The 16,098-nt window shown below is 37.2% G+C and overlaps 1 protein-coding gene across 1 annotated transcript in view; it reads right to left on the bottom strand.

The window, feature by feature from the left end:
- Positions 1-16,098, bottom strand: part of ADAMTS18 (ADAM metallopeptidase with thrombospondin type 1 motif 18) — a 77,504-nt gene that overhangs the window by 29,697 nt on the left and 31,709 nt on the right. Inside the window, exons 5-12 of the mRNA XM_009647169.2 lie at positions 15,442-15,641; positions 14,726-14,809; positions 13,727-13,886; positions 12,928-13,033; positions 9,459-9,596; positions 7,837-7,990; positions 6,719-6,814; positions 5,607-5,755 (exon numbers count right to left, since the gene is read on the bottom strand). Of these exons, the coding sequence (XP_009645464.2) occupies positions 5,607-5,755; positions 6,719-6,814; positions 7,837-7,990; positions 9,459-9,596; positions 12,928-13,033; positions 13,727-13,886; positions 14,726-14,809; positions 15,442-15,641 (1,087 nt within the window). The remainder of the gene's footprint in view (positions 1-5,606; positions 5,756-6,718; positions 6,815-7,836; positions 7,991-9,458; positions 9,597-12,927; positions 13,034-13,726; positions 13,887-14,725; positions 14,810-15,441; positions 15,642-16,098) is intronic.

The following is a 16,098-nucleotide window of genomic DNA, read 5'->3' on the forward strand; positions in this document are numbered from 1 at the left end:
GATAATAAAACACCCCACCTATTGATAACAAAAAAAAAAAAAAAAAAAAAAGAAAAACAGATTCTTCTTCAAAACCTACTTTTTGTGCAATTGGCATGTTGTATGTGTATCGACAGAGAAAACGAGAGGATGTATTGTCTTAGGAGGTATTTCTTATATGGACCATTAATTTTCATGGTTCTAAAACCAAGCGGAGTAGTTGCCATGAATTATCTACTTGGATCACTCCAAACTCAGCAAAAATGCAACCATCTAGAGGTGAGTCATGTTTTCACTAATTTGAATTCATAGGGCTATTTTGTATTGACTGGTTTCAATCTTGTTATATAACCATTTTCACTCCGCTATAACCCAGAAATGAACATGTGCAAAGAATTACCTATCACAATAAGAGTTAATAAAGGATAACATAACACTGGCCAAACATAAACAGAATGAATAATTACATTTGGTTGTTCATTTGTTTTGTAAATCGTTTTGAAAAAATGTGCTTTTAAACAGTCACAGGAAACAAGGTCTGTGCACAGTTGTCCTCCTTTAGGAAAATGTCGGAATTCATGGAGAACTTAAAACATGTCACATCCACTTCAGCAAACCTTACCTGGGAATTTCCCTTAATTTTGGCCAGAATGAAAAGAGCATATTCTATTACTTTGCTAGTATCTTATGTTATCAGAATAATAGTTTTTAATTAGTTGGTCTACACACACGGCTGTAAAATAACGTAAAATGTAAGACTTGCTTTTTTTACAGTGACTGAGAGGTCTCAGAAGCTGCTGAGAAATGTATTCACTCACTTTTGTATTCCTTATGGAGCTACATAGGAATTCACTGATGTTATTTTTGCAGTTTCACAATGCTCAGATATACATCTGCAAGTTCTGAGCCAAACCTTCAAAACACCAAATTCTAAGAACCGTTTGTCATCTTGTACAATTTCCTGCTTCAAGTGAAAAGAAATGTAACAACGCTGCACTTGCATACATTTATATAAGGATTTTTAAAAATTAGGGAACATACATACTTTGAAGACAGGCTATGATCTTTTAGTGGACAGCTTGCCCATGTTACACACATATTAAGGGGAAAAAAAAAGAGTAATATAAAAGATACTGAATTATAGTATATTAACTGTTAATAATTAATAAGAATAGTATAGAAGATACAGTTGCAACAAGTATAATTAGAGTTGTTTGTTTAAATCCCTAGACACTATGTTGTAACTATTCCCCATATCAAGTATCCCGTGCGACTTCTCTTGAGATGCATCTGACTGGAGTAGTACGGAGACAGCTTGGTGCAACATGGATGAGAAAATCAGGTGCTTTTTCTGTTTGCTTTATTATAAATTTTAACCCTCTAAACAAGCTGGACTTGGTTTTTGTGTTTTGAATCAGCTTTGAATGTACACAATATTTGGCTTTTCCAGGATCCTGGGCTACAAAACAGTCTTTCGAAGAGATGGAAAGGTACCTGCCACTCTGCTTAAAACTGGATTAAAGCACCAGCAAAACATGTTGTGGGAAATAACCCAACTTCCAGTCACTTTTCTTGAAGTCACCTGCTAGCTGCCCTGACACTGGGTATAACGGCAAAGGTCTGAAAACAGTCAAATTTTCTGTCCTAGTTGGTGGCAATTCAGTCTGCGAAGGGCAGGGAGGACGTGTAACATCTGTGGAGTCAGGGAGTATTTATGTTGACTTTGTACAATTGGTGAGAGCTCTGAGTTAAGGCAGCCAAACTGTTGGGTCCTGACTCAATTCTCTACAGACTTTCTTTACAGCTTCAGCACACGTACGATTTTTGACCTTCTTCAGCCTCAGAGAAAAAAATCTGCATTAGTGTAAGGAAAAGAAGCAACCTCCTTCCAAGTAAGTGCCACCAAAAAATCAATATAATAGAATTATTTATGGCTAGATCATGATTTCTAGCCACAGTCTTGCATTTGAAGATGGTATAAAATTCCACCAAACTAAGGGAGCACTGAAAGAGGCATTCTGTTTCCCAGCTCTATTACAGCATTTTAATATTACAGTACACTCCCATTACTGAAACTGTTGGCCAGAGAATTATGGAAACTTCCCCACCTTTGTTTTTTACCAACAAGATGTCTGTAAGAGGTAAGTAATTCACAGGAAACGAGATGTAGATCTACAAAACCAAATCTCTGAGAAAAGACTATTTTCTACACTGACAAAATCACACTTTTATTGGTGACATTTATACCACCCGTAGATTTTGGTCTCCCTGCCTACAGAAGCTCTGTTGGCATAACTGCGCTTACAACGGAACACTTTGCACAGGGGGTATTCCAATGAGTTCCGTAGTGATAACCGTGCTCCTAATACTGATACAGCCTGACCTCTTCACCCATCTGTGTACCTCCCCAGCGCTGGCATGTATAGGTAAAGATACCTGCATGAATAGATGCTGTTAGAGCTGAGGCCATGCTGAGGATAATTGGAAAAGGAAGAAATTTGGTGAGAAAGGCCATCAAAAAACAGTCTCCAAAGAATGATTTGTAAAAGAATTATAAATGCAAAGATGTAAATACTCCTTATAAGACTCAAATATTAAAATGCTGTAAGAGTCACTTAAATTAATTCTGCAGTACCCTTTTAAGGATATTGTAGACTTCACGAACAATGAAAGTAAAATGGATATTCACAGCAATGCAACATAGAGTGAGAAATCCTGGAATTAATCTGATCAAGGAAAGTATTTTATGCATTACAAAGGGAATTAGACTCTGAAATTCTGGACTCCTATTTTTTCATGTTTTGTAATAATTTAAATTCAAGTGAGAACATCTCTGCTCATATTATGACCATAATATGATAGTATCACAAAGCTAGACTACTTTATTCTGCGTGAATTTGAAAGGTCTACGAGGTCTTTCACCGTACTCATTTTAATTCTTACTTTTAAATGGCATCATTACTTTGCATTAGTTTACATCTGCATTGTCTGTAATCACTGTTACAGATATTGTACGCACAAGATTAAAAAGAGGTGTTCAAGCAGTTTTGATTTAGTCTTTTGATTGCATACGTACCTAGAACTCCATTCCACTCTTACTGAACAATGCGCTACTGTGAAGTGGGTAGGATGCAGTCCCACAGATATGAATTGGGTATTAATTTAAATCTCTTGGGCACTCTTCAGGTTCATTCCAAGCTAAACTATTAAATGATGTAATCTATTTCTATCTTGGAAACTACCTGAATTGTAAAATGTCGTGATGTATGAAAACCAGATCCATGAAATTACACTGTGACAATTTACAGAAACAATGATTTTAGCAAATCTGCATAGTTCTGTGTTCTCAGATGACCTCCATAGGTGTTTGTTAGTATGAATCCGTAGCTAACCCAGGTGGTAATTCAGAAGCCATACCCAGAGCTGTTTGGGTGTGGTCACAGGGTCTGTCTTAAAACTGTCAAGAGAAAGGGAATTGAACTGGTTGGATATTATTTGCAAGAGGAGAATTTCACATACAAACAGGTAAATGAGATTTTCATAAGCAGCAGCCTGAATCTGTGTTCTTCACCTCTCTTTAAGCTCCTAATAAGATGTGTCACCTTTAAAGTCACTGGAAACCTAGAAATCTCCCTCACTATTCATAAGTAGTCAGTTGTTTTGCAAAATGGACTACTTATTTAAAACCCTAATTTTAGAGTCCAGTCAGTTCTTCAGAGATCCACACCCCTTGTCCTAATCTCTTACAGAAACACGTTATTCTCTGTCATTCTCAAAATTTTGCTATCCAAATTTGTCTATCAAGCTTTTGAACAAAATAAACATTAGCTCCTACACAAATCTGGATTAGGAAAAGTGAAATAAATATATTACATATGAAATAATATACATATATGTACAGAAATATAGAAACATCTGAAATATATTTCAGCAGTTCAGAAAGAAAGGAATCATTATTCTTTGTTTATGTGTAGTTCTAGAGGTGAACAATGAACAGTGACTAGGTTATAAATCGTTCCATGTGGTGTAACACTGAAAATGGATAGTATCAGTTTTCTAATGATTCCACATTTATACAGAAGTGCTGTGATGGGAAATACAGCTACCTGGATATTTGTACACTGCTGTGTGGATGGCTTATTTGTACTCCTGTCATTTCATCACACTAACTCAGAGAGATCTCTAGTATCTTCTCTTTGTTCTAACTGAATTATCACAAGTACAATAAAATTAAATTTAGTATAAATACAATCCAGTTCCGGTATCAAGTCTTACTTGGTTACATCAAGTCTTGCATCAAGTCTTCCTTTAATTAGAACAGACAGATCACTCTGAATGCAAGCGTTAAATACATAATGCTACAGTGACAGACACCCTTCTGTTTGAAGACCATTTTAAATCATTATCAGTTATAATAGCGCACCAAACTGAAACATTTCAATTACTGGACAATCTTCTGTCATACAGGGAAAGCAAGGGAAGGCTTATGAATGAATGCAAAGAACAATGTCATTCATACAAATTCAGCAGGCAAAACAGGGACCAAAGTGGGAAGACCAAAATAACATGGGAAGCGTAATTGAGACCCTCCATTCTTTTGCTAAATAGTTTAATAAAGAAAACTATCAAGGAATTTTATTTATCAAAATACACTGAGAAACAACAGAAAAGGTTGAGAAAATGCTCCGCTATGGAACTGCGAAAATTGGCTTGACTGAGTGAGAGTAATAAAGACTATTTTAACTAACTCACATTTTCCTATAACACAGTATATGAAGCGTGGATATTATTACTGCAGCACTGTATAGTAGGCGTGAGGCTTCTTTACAACCTCATATAAACTGTGTCATATTTTCTCTGTTTTTTATTACTGCAGCTTAAATGCTGGTTTTATTCTGTGCAATGAAGAATACATGTGTCTATGCCTGTTGAAGTTGTGTATGAAATAAAACAGTTAAATCCTTTTTTTCTTGTAAGTTGAAGTGAATTGAGTACTTGGTAAAGACACTGGTCAGATAACACTTTACCTCTACACTGAAATAGCATTGTAAGGAATAGTAGTACTTGCAGTGATGAGACATTAACTAGAGGAAAATGCCAGCAATGTTTCAATGGTTAGCATACAATTCTAGGGTTCAGCAACTTAATTCTGACCTGTGAAACATAAAAGACTGCAAAGAACATGACAGATATACAAGGACATCTGTCTACAACCATTTTGATATTGACTTTAACCATTTTTGGTTTACTACGCTGGATAATATGATCTCATCAGAAGTCTTAATAGCTTTTAAGACATTTTCCCTGGCTCCTAAATTATTAGGTGTGAATACGTCTGTGTGGCATTTCATTACTCCTGCAAGTATTTGATAAACTGTAAAGTCACAAAATAAATTGAGAAAGTTGGGCTGTAGATGTTCTGCTACTCTAGCAGTTTTCAGACAGCCACTACTTTCTAGTATCAGGACATATTTCTGTCTTTCAGCTGCTGACTGGTCATAATGGGCATGAAAGAAAGGTCTCAGAAACATTTTTGTATGTACTATCTCCCTACAGAAATGGACGCTTTTTTGTTCTAAAAAACTTAAATAGTATAAAAATAATACCTTTTCATATCTATGTCTTACTTTGGATTATTGCAGTGTCTTTCTTGATATGTGACCCCACCTCCACAAGTGCGAGTACATTCTGACCACTCAGACCAGGCAGACCACTGGCCATTGACAGGCTTGGGTCCATGATCACCGTATTTGACACACTGTCCTCTTCGACACCACTGCCAAAAGAATGCCAAAAAATATCCCATCAGAGTTAGCGGTACCTAGTAGATGCAAAAAAGAAAAAAAACCACATTTAAAGGCTCCAGTGCTTAACCCTAATAAACATGAGGTCACCCACTGAACTCAGTGAGATAGTTCACAGTAGGACAAGGACTCTGAAGTAGGACATTGATCCACACAATGGTACCGGTAAGTAATGTCCTAAAATTTGTCCAAGTTCCGAGTTGAAGATCTTTGAGGTACAAATTTGCAAAACTGTTCTATTGGAGAGTATCTTTTGGGCTTACTCTTCCCCCCAAAATCCGTGTTAATTTATGGTCCTCTGCTGTCAGAACCTCAAAAATTCCCACGTAATTTAAAAATAGCCTGCTAAAATTTCTCCCTTTTATCATTCAATTATGAAATACTGCACAAAGAGAAGAAGCAAAATAGAACATTTGTCAGTAACTTAAAAATCAAACCAGTATTCTACTGGAAGAAACATTACAGCAAAATAAAGGATTTTGGGTAACCATAGGTGAGTGTAAATTAGAAGGTTCAACTAAAACAAATATCCATGCTCTTTTAGTAGTGATCACTGATGATAAGATGCATGATGGCCTCAGTCTGTACAGCAAATATTATGGCTTAAAGAATGTTTATACCAGGGTGGAATTTGAAGCCTCAACCTAACTTCTGTGATAATTAACAGGTTTTGTTACTGATTGAGATTTGCCAGATGTACCTTATTCCATAGCTCGTTGGGAGAGGCATCCCCCCCTACCATCAGATAGGTGCCACTGTGAGGACCAGTCTTGACTATGTATCACACTGCAATCTTTTACAGAGCAATCCAGAAGTCCGTGATAGCAAACCTGAAGGGATCTGGATAAAACTGATTTTGACAGGAGCTGGTATTTGACCCAATACAGTCTAAACCCAAGTTAGAATGACATTGTCCTATTTATAAATCAACTTACCATACTTATACCACAAGCTGTTCCTTCCGCTGCTGGCATGAACTTTGTCTCGCACCTATGACCCACTTTGTGACACCAGAGAGATTTGCATATATCCTGAAAAGAAAAAAAGTACTCACTATAGTACTTGTAATTCCCATTATTTTCTGGTGTTTTGAAAGACTAACAAATGATCATGCCGTTGCTACCTTAAAAGCCGTATTAATAAAGCCTTTTCTAAACGTAGAAAATCCAGGATTTAAGATTTATGGCACAGCCATATCCTGTATATTGCCTTCTTGTTTATGCACCATTTCCCTATAGATTTTACAACTATTTTGAGTGTGAGACTATAATAGAACAAAAACTGTGTTAAAAAGTTCAAGGCTAAAATTTCATCAAGTGTACAGTGACTACTGTGAAGAGACTAGATTTTCTAAAATAGGAGATATCTGGGAACGTAGTCTCTTCACAGTGCTGTTCACTCTCTTCTTTATGAGCTGTAGAAGAAACACAGCTGCCATCACCTGATAAATGTAGTTAGTATAAAATAAAATACTCCAGGATAATAACAGGAGTAAAAGAAATGGCAATACTTCTTCCAGAATGAGCGCTCTAGATTATTTAGTAAAATGACTTCTCTGAAGAGATCACCCAAGGAGTGTAGCAGTCACTAAAGTAACAGGTTAATCTAAATGAAACCTTCATCACAAAGTCAAGGGTGTAAGTTATGTTTTTATTGTTCTAAAATAACCCTATAGATCTGTTCCAGTCTTTGCTGTCAATGCATAAGAGTAAAATAAAACACAGGAAACGTAGTCCTTCTTACCCCACACCCCATGCAAGTTTTGATCAAAACTCTACTGCCTGCCAATTTCCCTTAGTAGGCAAGGGCTCATGAGCCTTGCGTGTTCAACTGTACTCCTTATGACTCCTGGAAAGAACACATTTCCTTCTGAAACTCCCCTGGGATTGTGACATTCCTCAAAAGAGGCCAGTACCTTCAAAGCAAATTGCCAAGCAAGATAAGGCAGAGAAATAGCCCAGGTCTCTGAAGAACACTGTATTACTTGTCGTTATTTAGCGTACTGCAGTTCTCTAATGTAATTTTAACTTTTCAAAAGGGTATCAATAGGTACCTTTACAAAGCTGAGGTTGCACAGTTTTGCTTTCATTCCAAATTGCCATTTGCACTGGGTATCAGCATCGTAGATCTGCCCTGGCAGTTTGTCAGGGTATTTATACTGTCCTGTTTGCTTAGGTTCATCAATCAGGCAGGCAGCTTGAGCTGTACTATAATGAGAATGTATATTAGTCATGACTATGATCTTTACATCAAAATATTTTAATTTGCTACAGACCAGCAAAAACACATAGTATACAGTACCTTTAACTAGCTTTAGAGATATGCACTGAAATGAGAATATCTGCTTGCAGGAGCCAAAAGACCTTGACATCTTGTTGGTAGCCTGACCTGCAAACTTTTAGGGAAGCAAGAATTTCCAGTCTTTGGGACTGTTGTGACAACAAGAACAAACGATGTCAAATTCTTTTCCTCCCTTTATTCCTGTGTAACCAAGAGCAAGGTGATCCAGTCTGCTTCTTTCCCTTAAATGGATTCCCAAAACCAGGAATCAGCAGAATCAACAGGCACGCTGTCGCATTTCAGCATTCGCTTTGTGTGGCTTGACAAACAGAAGGCTGCTTCAGATTGTGTGCATTGGGTTGGCTGTGTCCAGCTTATGACCAAGGGTACGCTCTGGTCTACCTTTTGTTTCCTTTGTATGTGCTTGAGAACCCATCTATACAGAAGGTCACTCTAGGCTGGTTTTTCTCTTCCAAGTGTAAGTCTCTTGGACCATATTGCATGTTGGAGGGCTTATGTGACTTTTTAGTTTCAGTTTGCTTGTGTACTCAGAATATGTTTCATTGTCGCAGCAGAAAAAAAAAAAAAAAAATCACCAGAACTCTGTCACCTTTCCTGGCGGCTACTCTAAGATACTAACTTGGAATTCAAGGATCAAATCCACAGAACTATCTGGGTGCTTGATTCTCACTCTAAGGAATGAACATCTAAAATACCTGTATTGGATCAGGGTCTTAGCACTGCTTACATGTTTTTCAGTAATCATGTGTAGTCTACCCGTATACGACAAAATAAAAGGGAAGTTGTACAGGAAAGGACTGCAATTCTGATGACATTAAACATAGACTGAAAAACATTTCCTTTAAAAGCATCACTGAGTAATGCCAACGTGCTGGAGAAGTAATTGGCATCTCTTTTTCCCTTCCCGCCCCCGAAACAGTACATGAAAAATGTAAAATGTCCTTACTCATGACATGAGCTAGATCAAGAGAGAAACTCCAGTGAGAAAGGCCACTAATGTCAATTTACATTTTGCCATGACTTTGGTACCGCTATGTCTGCCCTCTTTTGTGTTCACTTCCTACTAATTCTCTAATAAACCTAGCTGCTGACAGAAATGTCTGGGAAAGAATGATGTGCTGGTCATTACTGCAGGATATTCATGGAGGGTGAAATTCATTCTTTTGAAACGAGGCAGGACAAAACCACTTATATGCCATACCACCTATACGCTTCATAAGTCCAAGTGTGTGGGCTCAAACAGCACATGGGCTTGAGCACATTTTAAAAGAGGTGAATTTCACACTTAAGTAATTTTTATGTCTGTTCAAGAGTTCAAGCCCAGTTACTAAAGATACATTCCTTGGCACCAGCCCAGATTTACATCTGACCTACCTGAGAAATTTGTTGAGATACTGCCTGCTGCATACAGACCAAGAAAACACTCCGTTGTTTCCTGTGAGTGTGGGAGACATAATATTACCCTCAGCTTTTCTACAAGGATTTCCTTCTCCATCATGAATCATACCAAAGCTGAAAAGAGAACCAAGCGTGAGAGTGAAAATCTAGATTAATCAGAAGCGAGACAGAATTTGGGGCAGAAGAAACACTTTCTGGGCAATAGTTCTATGCTTGAACTCCACAGGGAATGTGAAATTCATCCATTTCATTCCAAAGGGATGAAAATATATGCACCATACAAATGACTACTAGTATGAAATAAGCTCCAATTAATAGCATTCAAATTTTATTGTCATCATACACTTGTCTGATGAGAAAAAGATAGTCAAGTTTCAAGGAAGACCCATACTGGTGATGCACAGGAGATCTGCAATGTGAACTAACGACAGACACTGGCACGTAAGTACTAGAGCTGCAGACTGTGTCAGAAGTTTTACAGTTTAACCACTTCTCTTTCCTGGAGGAGAAATGTTTTATGGCGAGATGGATGGAAGTAGCGGCTCTTATGTTCAGTCACACTTGTACTTGCCTACAAATCTACCAGCTTAAAACACGCGTGCAGTCTGAGCCTTTCTTTGCCTAGTGATAATGCCTATTAACATGAATGGCATGGAGATCAGAATCCAGGGCATTACACAGCTATAAGAATAGAACATAACTGTCCTATCAGGAGGGAAGAACTACATAGCTGCATTCAATCTATAGCAAAGGAAGTGGATTCAGTGAATAAAATACAAAGTACGAATATAAAAATAGGATTCTTTTTCTAATTTTGCCACTAACTTGCTATATTATCTGAGGAAAATCACTTTCTTTTCCTCGCCTTTGTTATACACTGCCACTTACTTTGTCTAGACTGTAACCTCTCTCATGGGAATACTGCCTCTTACTGGGTGCTTTGCTCAGTCTGCAGCATCATGAGGCCCTGCTTTCACTGGGAGAGGTGTTGGGATAATATAAAAAATAATAAGCAATAATAAAAACCACATTAAAAATGATAAATCATGTGGCGCTTATGGTTATAAGAAACCTAATTTTCAGGTTTTTTTGCTTTTGCTGTTTTATGTTTACTCACTGTACAGGACATCTGTGAATTTCAATGTGGTTTGACTAGAAATTTCATAATCTGTTACTTCAACACTGTAGTACATTGGCAACTTTATGAATGTAATCTGTGCACGTGCGGGGAACATCTAATTTACTGGACTTAGTCCTTTACTGTTATAAATCATTGCAAGCTCATCAGAGTTGCTGCATGTGTTGCCACCAGCTGAGGCTCCAAATTTGCTAAAATACATGGCTCCTTCTATAAATGGACAAAAAAGTCCCAGCTGAGCTAGTATTTTAGAATCCTGTATAAGATACTAACTTTGTTCACATGCATTGCAGCCCAAGAATCCACAGTTTATATACCCACTGACACAACGGGCTCTGAACTCCCAAAGGAACTGTTAAGCTTTCCGATAAAAACACAAACTATTTAAAGAAACCATAAAAATGTATAAAAACTGAAGCTCCTCAGTGGATCACAGAATGTATCTATACAGTATATAATATTCTCCTACTATGAAATCCTTAGGCTAATATATTCACAGTGGACCTCAGCACCTCCATAGCTGTCACAGTTTTTTCTTCCAGGAATCTCTGTATCACAGTGACTGGATTCTGTTGTCTTACATCACATACTAGGTAGTCTCAGGAACATGAACACGAACAAATGATAATAAAGACATTTTGCAACCGGGGCAAGATTTTTTCCAGGAGATAAGGTGCATTTTATTAGGAGTATGGAACTGTACCAAAGAAAGGCTGAATAATATGAGAATCAAAGGCAGTGGTGAAAAAGAAAAACAACAACATTAAAAAATGCCCAAGCATAATCTCTCAAAGCGAATAAGAAAATAAACAGGAAGGAAGGACATTAAGAGACTAAAGGGGATAATTCTTGAAAAATAAGCTATGGGCCTGATTCTCTCCTAATACTGATCGAAGGGCATTAAAAATATACTGAGGTCAGTGAAATCGCATTAGTGTGACAGGAGGATCAAACAATATATATTTTACATATTTAGTCCCATTGAAAGCGTTGGCACAATTCCCATGGGCTTCACTGGTAGCTGGATTATTCTTTAATTCCTTGTTTCCCTTCAGATGTACAGAAACCTGTGAAAGGGTCACTCATGTAGACATTAGGTCATAGTATATACTGTAGAGCATATTCGTACAATGAAAACTAAATAGTCCTGATTCAGTCATGCAGAATCGGAAGGATTCATGCCTTGACCAAACAGCAGAATACAGTACCACTGCTTTTCAAAGATACTCTGTGCAGCACTGTTGCTTTGCAAAATAAAGATCCTATGCCCATGTTTCATCTGACCCTTGATTTCAGGTTTGTGCCACATAGAGAAACTATGCTTCTATACTGCCAGTGGTTAGACAGACTCCAGCTTGAGCTATGTTAAAACTGAAAATCAAAACCATGCAAAAAGTTGTGAAAAAAGTAATTCAAAATTATTTGGGAAAAAAAAATAGGAGAGAAAAACCTAACCATCTTCTTTAGATTTAATTCAACAGTTCAAAGAATAGCTGAAGCTCCTGGAAGATTATTACTGATTTTGTTGGAGACAGCAGCTTCTTCGGAAAAGTGCGGTCTTACAACCATAGAAATCAAATAGAAATCCAATGGATATAGATACAGAAAGGCAGAAACCAGCACAAAGATTGATTTTAGCCAAATCATGCATTAAATAGACAGAGAGAACAAAGAAGGACAGGTTGAATGGAATGAGTGGCTCCCAGATCCTATGAAACACCGGGTCTTCTCGGGAAGGGACCTCTAAGAGACTCAGAGAGGTCACTTCTCCATACTGCAAACTGCAGTGTCCTTTCTCTTTTTGGAGCAACCACACTGATACTAGAAGCAATTTTTCTACCAGAACATGGTAGCAGCATAGGAAGCTTATAGATTATTGTTGTCAGCTTTTACTGTTCTTGTTATCACCTAGAATATATAACATGTCAAAAAAATAAAAGGAAAACATCCTGGACAGCTGATTCACCATTTCATGCTAGGGGACACACCTCTGAGTCTTGACTCTGGCCTAAAATTGCCTGTAGCTCCCTGACAAATTAGAAACAGTTGTGAGGTACCTGTATCAGAATAAGATCCCTCTGCCTATGGCAGCAAAATCAGTCAAAATCCCACAGTGGTTATTTCTATGACTGTTGAAGAGATGCTATTTAATAAGGCCAATGCATCAACTGGATGCTCCATATATTCCAATCATTATATAGCTCTCGATAAATTATTCATATCTACCTGATTTATATTAACTGGTGCTGTGTTTCCATTCACTTACATATATTTATGGAAGGAGCATGTAAGACTCACAAAACTTACTTGTGTCCAGATTCATGAGCAATTGTAAAAGCCAGTCCAAGGCCTGTATCTTCATTAATGGTGCAGCTACGATATTTGCTGCACATGCCGCTGATAGGTGCAAATCCTGAAGGAAGGAAGCAGTAGAATAGCTTTTTCCTCTACAGAATTCCAAATACATATTTCATCTGCACTGGTCCTAATAAGCCAGTCTATTGTGGTGCATGAAGATGACTACTTCATCAGGATTACCATGAAAAAATTACAGCATATTTTATTTGACAATAGAGGGACTCCTGTATCCACTCCCAAAATACACTTCACTCATAAAGATTATTCTTTCTCCCCCTCCTGCCTTTACTGCTCCCAAACTGGGGAGGAATCCCATTCAAAAAGGGCAAGTAGTCACAAAAAGAAAAAAAATAAATACCAGAGTGGCTCAGAAATTTTCTCAAAATCAAAAATATTTCTTTCAAAGGTGATAATTTTGCCCCCTTTCCTGAGGGAATGATACCAGTAATATTCTTTTTCTTCTAGGTACCTCAAAGACAAATATGTTAAAGTAAGACTGTTCTTTGCTCTTTAAGAAGGCTAACATTATGGGGCTCTGAGCAACCTGATCTAGTTAGCAGTGTCCCTGCTCACTGCAGGGGGGTTGGACTAGATGACCACTAGTGGTCCCTTCCAACCCTAAACATTCTATGATTCTATGATTATGTGCAAAAATGGACTTTTTTATTTTAAAACGTTTCAGTCTCTATCAATCAAGATGCTGCTGTTGACACCCACAAGTTCCTCTGAATGTGTTTACATATCATACCTAAAGTATCACAGGGCTCATTTTTCCAAGAGCAGATATCAAAACCCGTAAGCAAGATGGCATGGTCATGGCGCTTTCCGTTCTTCCCAACCAGAGCAGATTGCCATTGACAAAAGCTGTTTAGTGACTGGTCCGCGTGGTGGTTAATCAGTAATCCACCCTGTAGATATTTCACAGACACAGAAATAAGGTGCTTCCATCAGTACTTGGGAAAGGTGATTGAAAGAATGAGAGCTTGTTAGGGAAAAGGGTATTACTTTTTCATATTTGTTCTACATAAACTTATGTATTCCCATGTTAACTGCCTGTGATGACCGACTCAGCTGATGAGTAAATCTATTACAACTATAAAATAAAACTGCATCTCTCCTCTGACACATAGATATTTTCAAAGTCAGCGGTTGGAATTACAGTGTACAAATATATTTGATTCCTGATAAAACTATGTGATTAAAATGTTTGGAGATTTCTGTAGAGGAAAAGTATTATCCAAGTAGATCAACCCATCACAAATTTCTTTTCATCAAAAGAGACTTTGTCTACATTTGTCTCAGCACCCTCGACAAAAAAATTGGCTCCACTCCCACCTTTTGTTACATGCAATCTTCAGCTTGGGACTTTTGACTCCTTCCCCTTTCTGATCACTACATCCTGGAAAGCCCAGTTCAAAATCTTTTCATTTATTTAAATACTACTTAAGTAGATTTCTCATTCCAGCCATTACTTGTGAAGAAAATGCTGGAAATTGTTAAATTTTATCTTACTGGAAGCATTTCAGTGTTTCTAAAGGACATTTATACGAAATGAAAATTTTAGTATCAAAACCCGAGAAGCAATGAAATGTGTGATTTTGGAGGTTTTCATTATTTTAATCTTCTCATGCTTTAAATCTTAAGACACCTCTAACGAAAGTTCATGTATGTAACGTGGGAACATCCAATGCTCCCCATGAACAGCAGCAAATGAAGTGTACCACACTCAAATTCTGACACAACTTACAGGCTCTTGTTCCAAAAGAAGAAGGCTCACAACGATAATGTTTATATCACTTCCAATTGTCCCATCTTTAAACAGACTAGAGACCTGGAACGATTATTGAAGAGGAAATATCATCTACATGCTTTTTTTTTTTAATAAACATATGCATTGAATGATTGCATTGGGCTTCAATTTCCAATACAAATTAAGGGAGTTATATACCTTGTAGGATTAATCCAAAAGAGCTTAACCCAGAATTATGCCCCAAACCACTACACTTATTCAAAAAACTTGAAAACCTTCTATTGATTTGTGCTTTGTTCTGTCCTTGGTTTCCTGGATCAAGTGTAACCAAGCTCAAAGTTCAGGTTTTGTAGTACAATGAAATGAAAACATATTTCTAGTTAAATTATATATTTTTTCTCAAAATAAATTTGTGCTTTCTCAAATTTTTGTTTCAAGGAGAGACATCAGACAAAACAGACTAAGCTTCATGATACTGAAAGAAAGTTTCAATTTCAGAGTACCTGCCTTTTTTGTACTACACAAGAACTATTTTAAAATTTAATATTTAAAATATTTTCCTTGTTTTTTTTTTCTTTATCCTACACTACTATTGCCAGAGCTGTAAGGCGCCCCTGCTCTTTTTGGTATCATTACTTGTCTAATGAAAGATCCTACTCTGACATAACAATATTCCACAGGGAAAACATACTCTCGGTTACACCACATCTTACCATATTCATAACTGTTAAGATGTACGTTGTTACGTTTTCCTTGCCATGTTTCTCCAACATTTTTTTATCTGCCACAACAAGGGTTTCAACATTTAGACTTCCATTTTTCTGAATTTTTGCAGATGATCTTTTGAATCTTGCAGAAGTCCCATATTCATCCGAGCGAATGTATGTCTCTTCTGTGGGTGGCTTAGGTGCATCTAAAAGGAAATAAAACTCAGTTTTGGAAAGTGTTCAGATCACCCATGAACAGTTTCATCAGAAAATGAAGTATCACAGGTTTAGAGCCTTAGATTATTTTTACAGAATGTGATTTAATACTTATGGCTAAGTTCTTGTATATTTATTAAAACAGACCTGATTCGTTCCTGAGGGAAGGATGGCTACAGGGAGAGAAGGAAATGGGAGAACCACATTTGTATGCAATAAGCAGTTTAAAATAAGGCATTAATCTAATAAAATGGTAGCATCTGTGGCAAGAAATACACACAGAATTTTTAACAGAATATCTACATTTTTCCTTCCTTTTGATAACTTCCTGAGGTGTCTGGCATGTGCTACTTACATAGCATTTGGTAAAAAACTCCTTTCCACAACAGATGTCCACCGTCAGTACAGAAAGCAGACATACACCACAAGTAAGATCCCTGCCAGCCT

Source organism: Egretta garzetta, unplaced genomic scaffold (genome assembly GCF_000687185.1).
Source record: "Egretta garzetta isolate BGI_Z169 unplaced genomic scaffold, ASM68718v1 scaffold39, whole genome shotgun sequence".
Classification (NCBI taxonomy): Eukaryota; Metazoa; Chordata; class Aves; order Pelecaniformes; family Ardeidae; genus Egretta; species Egretta garzetta.